Here is a 14238-nt window from a genome sequence, read left to right on the forward strand (position 1 = left end):
TGCATTATTCAAATTTGTACTCTATGTTTCCACTGGACTGGAGTCAATGACCATATTTTATGTAATTATAACTTCAAGTAATGTGAATCCAAATACATGTGACCACTTCAGAGGATTCACTAAGTCACAGTAATCAGGATCTAGATGTACCTGAAAGACATCTCTCATATTCTTTTTATAGTCCCTTCCAACTTCTTTGTGTATATATTGTCCCAATATTATTATACTGGCTGGCATAGCTTTCTAAATATCTCATATGCATAAACTTTGGCAGCTTAACAAAACTAATTTCTACAAAGTCTTATTGTGTCCTGCCTGCTCTCACTCCCCAGCGTTTAGCAAATAAAGCTAGGCAAGTGGTGTCCCAGTGTTCATGGAACAGCTGAACTCTAACTTGCTGAGTGAACTTGGACAGGTTACTTTATGTCTCTGGGTCTCAACTTTCTCATTTATAAAATCTAGAGCTATGAGTCAACAAATAGCTGCCCATTGGACTCAGAGCAGCTGTGATCCATGCTGAGACAGAAGACACAAGTTCCTGCCTTCATGGAGGTTACAGACTGGGAGAGCTGGACTAGATCATGGAATCAGTGGATGTTAGAACCTTAGAAACCCCTATTCTATCTTTTTCATTTAAGAAAAAGAAAGCTGAGGCCCCCAGAAAGGGGAAGATTATATTGAAAGACAGTAACAGATCTAGAAATCAAGTTTCCTGACTCCTAGTACTGACCTAGGGGCAGTTAGGTGGCACCGTGGATAGAGCATGGGGCCTGGAGTCAGGAAGGATCATCTTCTTGAGTTCAAATCAGGCCTCAGATACTTATTAGCTGTGTGACCCTGAGCAAGTCATTTAGCCCTGTTGGCCTCATCCATAAAATGACTTGGAGAAGGAAATGGCAAACCACTCTAGTATCTTTGCCAAGAAAAGCCCAGATGGGGTCACACAGAATTGTGAACAACTGAAAAAATGACTGAATAACAACAAATTTATCAATAGAAATTTCCCTACGTGGTTAAGGTCAGAGAGAAACCAACGGAAGCTTCTATTCCTTTGGTACTTATCTCCTCCAGTTCTCTTCCCCTGGCTACTCTTAGGCCTCGACTTCTTCTCAGTGATTTATGGCAATTTTTATGGCTTAATCTAATGAGTGGAAGCAGAACCAAGTTATAAATATTTATAAACCTCCTGCTGCTACCCTATGAATATTAATGTCCACAGGCTAACAGGGGGTCTTCTGAACAGTGGCCACTGGTGATTCAAGCTCCTTCCCTTCCCGTTTCCTCCCCCAAAAGGAAGCCAATGAAAGGAACTCTTGGGGCTGGTGTCTCCTCCCATAGCACTGCAGTCCCTCACCAGCCAATGAGTCTCCCTTGTTGTGAGAGAGCTGCCACCACTGGCCAGCCTCAACACCTACAATGCCTGAGAATGGCAAAAGAATCCTAGGATGTCAGAGCTAGAAGGGATCAAATGTTCTCACCCCATCATCCTACAGTTGGGGAAACAGGCTCAGAGGGGGTTCATAGACAGTACTACAGGATTTGGAATTGCAAAGAACCTTGGGGGATGGGGGGTGTCATCCAGTCTAACCCCAGCTTTTTTTTGGAGATGGAAACCAAGGCCCACAGAGGACAGAGGACTTGCTCAAGGTGTCTAAGTGGTAAAACTAAGAAAAGAACCTAGGCCTCCTGATTCCCCAGTGCAGGGCTCTTGCCAGAATCATTCCTACTATGCCTTCAGAGGTTTCCGAGGAGTGGCCCTGATCCTAGGGCTAATAAGTGACTTGCACTCCCTACCTTGTGGGTCTGGGGTGACAAAAGCACTTTGGAAGCCTTAAAGCTTTAAGGGAAGCTGTTATTTTTGCTGTGATCCCAGTTAGCATTCTTAAGATGCTCCAGCAGCATCGTCACCCAGGAGGAAAAGAGGAAGGGAAGCTCTAAGCATGCCCTGAGCTCTAGGACCAGAATCGATGTCAGCCTACCCATTCCTGGTCTATACCACTGCTTAGAGAGGCTAGATCCTGCTGTGACTCAGTCATTTCTCCATCAGCCCAGACTTGCTCTATCCTGTCTGTGAGACTCCAGGTAAGCCTCCAATCATTCAGTCTAATCCCATAAACATATTTTTTGCGTGGGGCAATGAGGGTTAAGTGATGTGCCCAGGGTCACACAGCTAGTAAGTGTCAAGCGTCTGAGGCCAAATTTGAACTCAGGTCATCCTGAATCCAGGGCCAGTGCTTTATCCACTGTGCCACCTAGCTGCCCCCAATCCTATTAACATTCTTTTTTTTTTTTTTTTTTTTGGTGAGGCAATTGGGGTTAAGTGACTTGCCCAGGGTCACACAGCTAGTAAGTGTGAAGCGTCTGAGGCCAAATTTGAACTCAGGTCATCCTGAATCCAGGGCCAGTGCTTTATCCACTGTGCCACCTAGCTGCCTCCAATCCCATAAACATTCTTTTTTTTTTTTGGTGAGGCAATTAGGGTTAAGTGACTTTCCCAGGGTCACACAGCTAGTATGTGTCAAGTGTCTGAGGCCAAATTTGAACTCAGGTCATCCTGAGTCCAGGGCCAGTGCTTTACCCACTGTGCCACCTAGCTGCAACCAACATTCTTAATTAAGTGCCTGCTAGATGAGAGGTATATTGGGTAAGAGGGCTGGCCTTGGGATCAGGGAGACCTGGATTTCAGACTCAGACTATCTGTGATACCCTTGGCAAATCACTTTGCTTTCTCCCCAGCAATTCTCTAAGACCATAAGATGTAGAGCATTTGTGACCTGAATGGCTGCAGGGAATTTCTGTACCAAGAGCTCCCACAAACCGATGGAATCATCACAAACAAAGGTCCCCTCCAGCTCCCTAGTTCTATGTTCTGTGGTTCCAGTCCCCTTCTAGACTCTTCTAACTGACATTCTGTGTTCTAGATCATAAAGTCCCTTCCAGGTCTAACAGCCCACCCTGTCCCTTAGCTTTTCTTGGAGTAAAAATGACTTTCCCTAGGGGGCAGCTAGGTGGCGCAGTGGATAAGCACCGGCCCTGGATTCAGGAAGACCTGAGTTCAAAGCCGACCTCAGACACTTGATACTAACTAGCTGTGTGACCCTGGGAAAGTCACTTAACCCTCACTGCCCAGCAAAAACAAACAAACAAAAAAATGACTTTCCCAGTTCAGCTAATTCAGTCCTCTAAACCCTCCAGCTTCTATTAATTCTCAGACCCGACCTCAGTCTGTCAGAGGGGCAGAGCCAGGACTAGAGAACACTAAGCACTGTTGGGGTGCCAAGATAAAAGACAGGCTTGCCTCAAGACATGTTATATCTCTCCTTCAAGGACTCTGCCCCTTCTCATCTTAAACAAACAAAAATAACCCAGCAATTTTTCAACAAAAATCTAAATTGCTTTGCATCTCTGTTATGTACTTATTATGAAATATAGTATAGTACACTTCTCTGTATTTCATATTCCCAAACTAGACTACATTTCCCAAAGGCAGTAATTCTGTCTTCTTGAAACTTTGTGTCTTCCCTTAAGCACTGAGCATAAGTCTCTACATATAGTGGGTTCCTGATAAATGTTCTTATAAATGAATGAATGAATGAATTATGAAGGTTAATGGCTTTTCCCCCCAGTTGGTTGTTTTTTGTTGATGCACTGGGGCACTGGGAAAAGCCATGACCTGGGAATTAGGAGACCTGGGTTCCTAGTCCCTGCTCAGCCACCAGCCAACCAACTCCTGGCCTCAGGCCCAGGACTTTCACTTGCTAGGCCTTGGTTTCCTTATCTCTAACTGTGTAACAATAATCCTTACACAGCCTTCTTCCTCCCTTTATTTCCACCCCCACCCCAGGACAATTAAATGGATCCAAGGATAAAGTGCAGGGGAATTCCAGAAGGAAGCTGGTTTGTTTCTCAGTCTTCCTTTGTAATCTGAACATTAAATAGTCTGTTTTTACCATGGTTATGGCTCCATTCACCCCTTGCCCCTTCTGCACTATGGTAACGAGAGAGCAAAGAGGATTTTAGGAGTATCACAATTCAGTGGTTCTGATAGGGAAAGGATAGTGGCTGGGAAACAAGCTATCAGTGTGCGGATAGAGGACTGGCTCTGGGTAGGAGGGTCAAGAAGAGGGATACAAGAGAAAAAAGGGAAGAACCATGGGGAAGGTAGCCACGGATTCTGAGATATCTGTTAATGCTGACAACCTGAGACCCAGGGTCTTGTACTGTATTTATTTTATTTGATGCTATTTGTTGCCCTGATTTAAGGGCCTCAACAACCTTAAAAAGAGGTCATTTGACACAACTGCACTGCATCGTAGGGAGATTAAGGGAGGGGCAGCTAGGTGGCACAGTGGATAGAGCACTGGCGCTGGAGTCAAGAGGACCTGAGTTCAAATGTCACCTCAGACATTGACTAGCTGTGTGAGTGCTGGGTTAGTCACTTAACCTGGATTGCCTTAAATATCCAGAGCCATCTCCAGTCAACCTGATACACACACACACACACACACACACACACACACACACACACACACACACACACACACACACGGGTTCACTGGACCCAGATGGCTCTGGAGTAGAGAGCGAGGTTAGTGACCTTGCACAGCCCTCCCTCACTTAAATCGAATTCAGTGCAAGTCATGACATCACCCCAATGTCATGGTCCTCTTTGAGAAGGACAAACAACAACAACAACAAGATCAAAGGACCTCTCCTGGACTCATCTCAATGGAAGTCTTTGGTTTAAGAAACTCAAAGTTCAGACAATCCCAGGAAGAGATTTTTGCAAGCAGAGGGTTATTCTCTGACTGCTGTCAGAGAAGGAGAAGAAAGCAGCACTTGAAAATCACGAATATGAGGAATTATTAATAGCTTGGTACTTCCCTAACACCATCAGCCTGTGACCCTGGCCATGTATAGAGCTCCAATGGCAATCACAGACTGAACTTCATCCCTAGACACACGCTGGATCCCGACCCTGACCCCAGACAGAGTCCTGCCCCCTCTTCCCTTTCACGAACCCTCCCTTGGCCATAGCTGTGCTTTGGGGCTCCGACAAAGATTGGGGTGGAAGGATATTGAATAAAAGCTGTGGAGATGGCTCAGTGTACCGACTATCTCCACTGCTCAAAACCAAGCCAAAAGAAAGATTCCTGGCTTACCCACAGTGGGTCAGTCTCATTTTCTTCCTATGGGGAGGAGGATAGAATGCATGTTGCTGTTATGTTTGCTTTCTCCCCATCTGACAGCATCTTGCCTGCCTGCCTGTCAACTCCAAGGGATTCTGGTGTGCATTTTATCTGACTGAGAACCTCTCCCTGGCAGGATGGTTATGGGAAGACTATGGAACTCTTTTTTTTTGTTTTTTGCAGGGCAATGGGGGTTAAGTGACTTGCCCAGGGTCACACAGCTAGTAAGTGTCAAGTGTCTGAGGCCGGATTTGAACTCAGGTACTCCTGAATCCAGGGCCAGTGCTTATCCACTGCGCCACCTGGCTGCCCCTATGGAACTCTTCTTAATCCCATCCTTGGCCCACAGCTATATGAGCTCGGGTCTGCTGCCTTCTCTTCTGGTACAAGTGGCTCGCTTGTTTATAGCCCTTGACTGCTCAGATCCCAAGGGTTTCTTGAGGCCCAGAGGGGTTAAATAGCTCACATAAGGTCATGCAGATTTCTGCAATTCCTTAAAAGTCCTGTTCCTTCACTCCTTTTAGCATCACATAAGGGAGAATATATTTCAGTTATTGACTGAAGTCAGGAGACTTTGTTTTGAGTCCTGTCTCTGCTTTCACTCTCTGTGTAACCTTGGAAGATCCCTCCCTGTTCTGGGCCTTGTATTCCTCATCTTCAGAACAGAGATTAAACACATGAGCTCTGCTGACATCTCAGGGCCAGAGGATAAAATAAGATTTTTAGCTAAAAAAGGGCAAAAACTCTATAGGAACATAGGTCTTTAGATAAGTAGAGCAAAGATCATAGGAGCTACTATCAGGGGACCTGGGTTTGGGAATTAACTCTACCACTTTCTGGATTACTGGCCTCAGACAAACCACTTCTCTTTAAGTCTTAGTTTACTAATATGTAATGATATGAATACTTTGGCAATACTTACTACGTTCTTAGCCTTGTGAGGAAAGCACTTTCCCAGCTGGGAGCTATTATTAAAAGGTTGGCCAACCTTGGACTCTGGAGAAATGGGGTACAAAGGGATGGACTTTCCAATACTTATTTGATACTTCCAGAAATCAGGATTAGTTTATTGGCATAGCTGTGACCCACCACCACCCTAGCCTCTGAAAAGGCTTTTTTAAAAATCCAGATTGATCCCAAGGTAATGCCCAATGACCTCATAACAGCTCATCCACTTGCTTGCTGTGCTTTTTAGAGCCATTCTGTGAGAGATGTGGATGTCTCCGTATAAGCCTATCCCTGCCACTAGGGGAACAGACTCCTAGCTGGGCACATCTGAGTGTCCCTGGGCAGCTCACTTTGCCTTTCCAGGAGTCACTTTCCGTATCTGAAAAGCAGAGATTAACAACTGCCTTTCCTATCGTATTATATAGCATCGGAAACCTGGAAGACCTCTGAGGCTGGAATGTAGCCTGGAATGTTGGCATTTCAGTCATTTTCCATTTATTAGCTACTCACTAAATATGTATGCTCACTATATATGTATGTATATATATACATATATAAAATCCACATATATACATATATAAATATATGTACATATACATACACATATACAGAGATAGATAGCCCTTTGCCAAAGGCCTCTTGGCATGGCAATGGCCCTCAGCAATCAAAGGTTTTGCTAGTAGGACACAAACCTTGATGGGCCCTACTATGTCCAAAAAGGCTTTCTGTATGGGCCTAGTGTTGTACTCTGACTTCCTGAAGACCAATTCCATGAAGTGTGGCAAGGCTCATGCCCAGAAGCCTAATTACCAGTGGACACGGATTTGGGGCAATGGCAACCCATTAAAATGTTTCTGAGGGGCAGCTAGATGGCGCAGTGGATAGAGCACCGGCCCTGGATTCAGGAGTACCTGAGTTCAAATCCGGCCTCAGACATTTAACACTTACTAGCTGTGTGACCCTGGGCAAGTCACCTAACCCCAATTGCCTCACCAAAAAAAAAAAGTTTCTGAAATGATGGAGGGGTCATGAGGGAATAGCCACATTGATGAAGTCTTAGCTCTTTGAATGACATATTGAAAACAGCCCTGGAGGCTGGAGGCTTGGTTTAAAATCCTGCCTTTAATATTTATTAGCTGTTTGATTTAGGCCAAGTCTCTTGTGGCTTTTTGCACCCCCCCCCCCTCCCAAGGCCTGCTCTTTGGGGTAAGAAAGGCTTACCTCTCTGAGCCTCAGTTTTCTGAGCCTCTTATAGTTGAAATGTGGGTAACAATATTACTCCCACCTATTATATAGAGCTGTTTATGGTGAGAGCAATTAAGAAGCCTAAAAGGACCATAGAAATGTAAGATTTCATGGAAATACTGCCAGGCACAGGTCTCCTTTTTTTGCCCTTCTTTCCTCTACTTTTTCCCATTCTTCCTGGGTGATTTCAAGACCCCTTCCTCTAGAATGCCTTCTGTTTGTCTCCGTTCACACTGGCCTTCCCCTGGCCCCGTATTCTATTGCCTTCAGGACTGAGAATATACAATTTGGAACTCAGCCATCTTTAGCTTATTTCATGTATGTCAGTTTGCTTTCTGAAGTTAGCCTGAAGGCCCATGCCCCAGCCATCTTTGCCTCCTCTATAACATAGCTGATTGAGGCCTGACCACCCTTTGGGTTCTTGGAAGTAGACAAAGGGCAACCAGGGCAGCATCTGGTTTCTGGAAACTGAGGGTTGGTGGGAGGGGGAAAGGGGGGGGGAGACACCCACCTGTCCAAAGTTCCATGGGATCTTGTTGACATATTTATAGGACCCCTGAAAAATGATACCATGTTGATTCATGACATATTCCTTCCGAAACTCATCATTCTCCATATAGACCAAATCCGCTGAAGAGGAAAGCAAACAGTTACTTTTGGTCTAAGACTTGCATAATTTAACTCTGACTCTTTGTGTTTGACATTGGTCATGGTGGCTGGTATCTAAGAAATATCACTGTTGTATCAGAAAAGTGAGCTTGATAATAATCACACAGTCTTGGAGTCCAGAAGTTCTGCCTTCAGATGGGTACTGGACATGTGACCTTGGGCAAGTCACTAGTCCTCTCAGTGCTCCCTACATATAGATGTAGATCTTACAGATAAGGTGCCATGGGGAGTTCCTTATACACCAGTTAAATCACAGGTTTGATAAAACAAACAAGCAAAAAAAATCCATACAGATGTAACACATTTGGAGGTACTTTAGAGGGAGGCAATGTGGGATAGTAAAAATTGTGCTGGACCTGAGCTCTAATCCTGGTCCTGTCACTTAAGACTTGTGTTATTCTGAGTAATTAAATTAACTTCTCTGGGCCTCTTTTTCTTTCTATGTAAAATAGGGATAATCATACTTTCTTCAGAGAGCTGCTGAGAGGAAAGTATCTCCCTTTCTCCTGGCTCAGTAAGATAGAGTGCCCTGTGGTACTGGAGGATGGTTCGGCTCATCCAGGGAGGAGCAAAAAGGCAAGTGCTCTGGGACCAATTCAATAAATGAGAAGGGGGCAGAAGGTCTGATACTAGCTGTGTGACCTTGGGAAAGTCACTTTAGTTCTCTAGTTTTCATCTGTAAAATGAAGGGGTTGGACAATCACTAAGGTTTCTTCTTGTGACTTCTAAGTATAGAGTAGTAGTGGTTACAGTCTATTTCTCATGGACTGCAAGCTCTGGTTGTGCCACAATGGATAGAGCTTTGGTCTAGAGTCAGGAAAACTGGCGTTCAAATTCTTTTTTTTTTTGGGGGGGGTGTATTGTTAAGGATAATGTTTGGATTTGCTCCTACAAAAATGACACTCCAACACCAGGTGAAGAAAATTAGATTTAATTAATATTATAGTACAGGAAAAGAGATATTAGTTTTGCAGCAGTAATAAAGTAAGCAGCCTAACAATATAACTATTAAAGCAAAGGCGTCCACTATGTAGAGATTTAAAGGCAAAATACATAGCCAAATCGGGGAAGCACCAACTCCTGGGTCCATTGGCTGGGGGTCCTGGTACAGTCTCCCAGAGTCTCAATTGGGAATAATCCGGGCACAGCGTCCTCTCCACGGGTGAGACTCCAAAGAGGCTGGAGGTTTACTCTGACTTACACAGGACTTTAAATAAAAGTGGCTTGAAGCCACCAATAGTGGCTTGTATGATGGGCTAATTTTATGACTGACACCAAGTGAGTTCTCGCAGGATCACTGCCAGAAAAGTTGGAATAAACATTAGTTTCTCAGGACATACTCCTGAGGGGGAGCCAACCCTCCAGGACTACTCCTGGAATTGTTTATAGTCCCTAGGAATGGCTAATTCCTGGGACCCTTAGGCAGTTAATCAGTGAGATATGTCTAGGAGGGATCTGGCCAGGATCCCAGCACGGTATCCTCCTTGACATTCCCACTCTCGGTCAGAACAGGGGCAACTTCCCACATTAAGCTATAGCTAGAGATAGCAGAAAACATTTTGGAGTTCATAGAGGGGGCAAACACAGGCTTGTGAGCTAGGCCTATACCTGGATGATCTTCTAATATTCATTTACCTTTCAGGGGGGCAGGGCAATGAGGGTTAAGTGATTTGCCCAGGGTCAGACAGCTAGTAAGTGTCAAGTGTCTGAGGTTGGATTTGAACTCAGGTCCTCCTGAATGCAGGGCCGGTAATTTATCCACTTCGCCACCTAAACTGCCCCCTGGAGGTCAAATTCGTATTAGTGGTGTGACCTTGAGCAAGTTACTTAACCTTTGTTTGTCTCAGTTTCCTCAACTGTAAAATGGGGGTAATAATAGCACCTACCTTCCACAGTTGTGAGGCTCAAATGAGATCGTATTTGTAAAGCATTTAGCACTAGGCCTGCCTCAGGGTAGATTCCATATAAATGCTAGCTCTTACTATTTTTATTGTTATTACTCACCACAGGATCTTTCTAACATTTCTAAGACCTCTGCCATCAGCAGAGGTGTCATGTTTAAGATTATCTGTGGGACTTGGGGTACAGCAGAGGAAGAATGGAAGTGTGCAGCAGCAGAAGGCTATTTTTCGAGTTTGAATCAAAGTTTTAGGTTTTGACTTTTTATTCCTCCTCTCCCCTATTGGGAATATGAGAACCCTGGCCCAGGAGTCAACATATCTGGGTCCCATCTCTGCAAATCGATGAGTGACCTTTTCCCTCCCCTGGGCTTCAGTTTCCTAATCTATAACATATTAATAATAACCCTCCTATCTACTAATCTCCAAGGGGTTTGCATGCAGCACCCATGAGAAAATAGATGAGAAAATGCTTAGAGACAAATAAAGCACTGACTTCTCAGAAGGCATCTATTATTAGTAATATCTGACCAGTGAGGCTGTCAACAGATCTTGAGCAGGCCTCTCCCCACCCTCCCCCAAACCTGAAGTACAAAGAGAGAGGTGCCTGTGCCCCAGCCCTCCCTACAAATGAGTCTCAGTTTCTTCATCCGTAAAATGGGAATAAGACTTGCATTACTTACCTCATCACATTCTTGTGAGCAAAATGCTTTGTAATCCCCAAAGTGCTGCAGAAATGTGAGTAGTTATTTTTCTGCTGCTGTTGTTATTGTCATTCTTACCTTGGCACCAGGGATTGAAGAGGAGGGTAAAGCTGGCGGCGGAGAAAGTATTGCTTTGGGATTCTGTGATGGCCTCCACCGAGAGCTTGTAGTAGCCAATGGGAGCATTGGGTGGGGAGGAGATTGTCAGGCGCAGCATATTGCCTTCTTGGCCAACCACAGAGGCTGCCCAGGCCCCCTCATAGACAGAGTCAGAGAGGGCGAATTTGGCCTTGGTGCCTGCAGCTTCAATGGGATAGGGCCCTGCAAAGCAAAAAGTCTCTGCTAAGTTGCTGCCCCCTGAGTATACTTCTTCCCTCCTCTTCCATAGATGCTCTGAATCAAGGCTATGTGGCCATCAGCTCAAGGTACCTCCTCAGCTGTGCTCCCCCACCCCCACCAGGGATCCAAGATAACTGTGGCCCAATACGAGTTCCTGCATGAATGGTGAACAATGTTTGTATGAAGAAGAAAAAATAGAATAAAGACTAGAAAAATAATAGAATAAAGAAAGCAGAACCAAGAGAAGAATATATACCATGACCATGCTAATGTGAAGGAAAAGAACACTAAAGACACCAGAATTCAGATCAAGATTGGTCTTCATCCCAGAGGACTGAGGATGAAACCTACTTCTCTCCTTTCAACAGAAAGGTGGTGGGCTATGGAGATAGAAATGGACGTACACTGTCATAGATGGCAGAAGGTCCATTTGGTTTACTTTGCTGCTTCCCTCGATTATGAGGGAGAACTCCATTGGGAATTGAGTTTATCCCAGTTCAGGTGCCCATGTAAACCTTTGCAGAGGAGCCCCACTCTCATACATGTACTTCAGCAGTGGTCCAATATCTAGTACAAAGGACTACTCAGAGTCTGCGGGTTCAAATAATCAATCCTTTTGGTAAAAAAGATATTCTCAAGTAAAAACAGTTTTCAAGGTTCTTATAAAGCAGTTTGCAGAAAGGTAAAAACCACAAGCAAGAAGGGAAAAAGTATTTGGTAACACAGTTCTTGAGGACTCAAGAATCTCTAGAATCGGTGTCTCTGGGATGAATTTCCAGTCTTCTTTTCTAAAAGGCACTCCTTCCTGGGTCCCAAATCAATCCACCAAGGGCAAAGTTAACTCAAACTACCCCAAAGACGCTCCCTAACTTCTTTGCTCACAACAATCCCTGTTGGTATTGTAGGAGACAGTAGGGGTTACGGAAAGAGACCTTAGCCCATAGTGAGATTGAATAAATAATTAAGAAGGGCAAAGCCACAAAGTGAAAGTGACAGTTCTGGAAAAAAAGAAAAAGAAAAGGCTATAATAGTGTAGCTTTCTTTGTTTTTCTCTCTTTTTCTTTCTCTTTCTTTCACTCTGTCTCTGTCTCTCTGTCTCTGTCTTTCTGCCTCTTTGTCTCTGTCTCCATCTCTGTCTCCATCTCTCTGTCTGTCTCTGTCTCCATCTCTCTGTCTCTGTCTCTCTCTGTCTCTCTCTCTTTCAGAAAGAGCCCTAAACTAACTGACGATGAGGAGGATTGAAGGTTCAGTCCAGGCTATTCCACTAGCTGACTCTGTGATCCTGTGCAAACCATTCCCCTTCTCTGGGCCCAGTTTCCATGTTTGCAAAATGAGCGGATTAGATTAGGTGTCTAAAGTGAGGATTAAATAATATAATGATTGTAAGGCATTTAGCACAGTTCCTGGCACATAGTAAGCTCTATATAAATTTCAGCTATAATATTATTGTTATTATTATTAATAGAAACATCACTGGTTATGGAGTCAGAAGCCCAGGTTCAAGTCCTGGCTCTGACAATGATAAGCTAGTTGACAGGAACAAGTCCCTTTGCCTGAGTTTCAGTTTCCCTTTCTTTAACTCAAGGATCTTAATGTCTTCTATATTTACCAAAAGAAAGTATGATGAAATGGACAAGGGGTGAGCCTTGGGAGTCAGGAAGAAGTGGCTCCCTGGTCTCCTGCCTCTGATACAAACTAGTAGTGTGACCTTGGGTAAGTCCCTCTCAGTGCTCCAAGAACCTCTTCAAGACAAACTTAGAAAACGTTCTAAGTTTGTAGTGTGAACTACAGACAAGTGTTGAGTCTGTATCAGAGGAGAAAATGCAAACCCCCGGGAATCACCACCCCCCTTATTGATGAAATCACAGCCCCAGACCCAGCGTTCCCCCCAAAAAGGATTTCCTTCATCGAGCTTAAGTGAGATAATATAGAAAGAGATAAATATAGATATAGATGAGCTACACCCCGTTTCTTTTGTTCTTGTTGAATCACTTCAGTCATGTCCGACTCTTTGGGACCCCCCATTTGGGGTCTTCTTGGCAAAGACACTGGAGTGATTGTGGCCATTTCCTTGTACAGCTTATTTTTCAGATGAGGAAATGGAGACAAATAGAGCATAGTGTCTTTCCCAGGGTCACATAGATAGTAAGTGCTTTGGGTCAGACTTAAACTCATGAAGATAAGTCTTCCTGACTCCAGGCCTGGCACTCTATCCACTGCAACACCCAGCTGCCCACAGATATAGACATAGATAGATATAAAGAGTTGTAAATATATAGATTAGATATAGACATAGCCAGTGCTGTATAAATATCAGATATTATTATCACCCCTGCTTGTTCTACGAGCAAGACACTCCATCTCTGGCTGTACCATCTTCGTTCTCCGCTCTGAATATTGACCTCCCTGCCTTCCCTTAAGTTCCAACTAAAATCCCACCTTCTACAGGAAGCCTTCCCCAGCCTCTCTCAATTCCAGTGCCTTCACTGTTACTTTTTTTTGGGGGGGGGGCAATGAGGGTTAAGTGACTTGCCCAGGGTCACACAGCTAGTAAGTGTCAAGTGTCTGAGGCTGTATTTGAACTCAGGTCCTTCTGAATCCAGAGCTGGTGCTTTATTCACTGCGCCTCCTAGCTGCCCCCCTTCACTGTTACTTATTTCCTATATATCCTGTATAGAGCTTCCTTTGTATATATTTGTTTGCATGTTGTTTCCCTAGTTAGACTGTAAGCTCCTGGAGGGCAGGGACTATCTTTTGCTTTTTTGTATCCCTGGCGTTTAGCACAGTGCCTGGCACATAGTAGGAACTTAATAGACATTGATTGAATATAACCTACCTCCTAGGGTTGTTGTGAGGAAATGACTTTTTTTGTGAACTTTAAAGCAGTGGTTTTTAAACTGTGGTCCAGGGAGCTGTGGGGCTTTTATCCTTCAGGGAGTCCACGAGGTCAAAACTATTTTCATAATAATACTAAGAAGTTTTAAATTGCTAATGTGGCAAATATCAATAGCTATAGCCACATAAACAAAAACTCTTAAGAGGTTCCTCAATTGATGATGATAGCTTATGTTTATAGTGCCAAGTACTGTGCTAAGTGTTGTTACTGTGGGGCAGCTAGGTTGCATAGTAGATGGAATGCTGGGCCTTGAGTCAGGAAGACTTATTCCCCTGAGTTCAAATCCAGTCTCAGATACCTACTAGCTGTGTGACCCTGGGCAAGTCACTTCACCCTGTTTGCCTCAGTTT

The 14238-nt window shown here is 44.3% G+C and overlaps 1 protein-coding gene across 1 annotated transcript in view; it reads right to left on the reverse strand.

The window, feature by feature from the left end:
- TGM2 (transglutaminase 2) overlaps positions 1 to 14238 on the reverse strand; it is a 61130-nt gene that overhangs the window by 27456 nt on the left and 19436 nt on the right. Inside the window, exons 3-4 of the mRNA XM_043989790.1 lie at positions 10732 to 10974; positions 7894 to 8012 (exon numbers count right to left, since the gene is read on the reverse strand). Coding sequence (XP_043845725.1) covers positions 7894 to 8012; positions 10732 to 10974 — 362 coding nt within the window. The remainder of the gene's footprint in view (positions 1 to 7893; positions 8013 to 10731; positions 10975 to 14238) is intronic.

The sequence above is a fragment of the Dromiciops gliroides genome, chromosome 2, assembly GCF_019393635.1.
Source record: "Dromiciops gliroides isolate mDroGli1 chromosome 2, mDroGli1.pri, whole genome shotgun sequence".
NCBI lineage: Eukaryota > Metazoa > Chordata > Mammalia > Microbiotheria > Microbiotheriidae > Dromiciops > Dromiciops gliroides.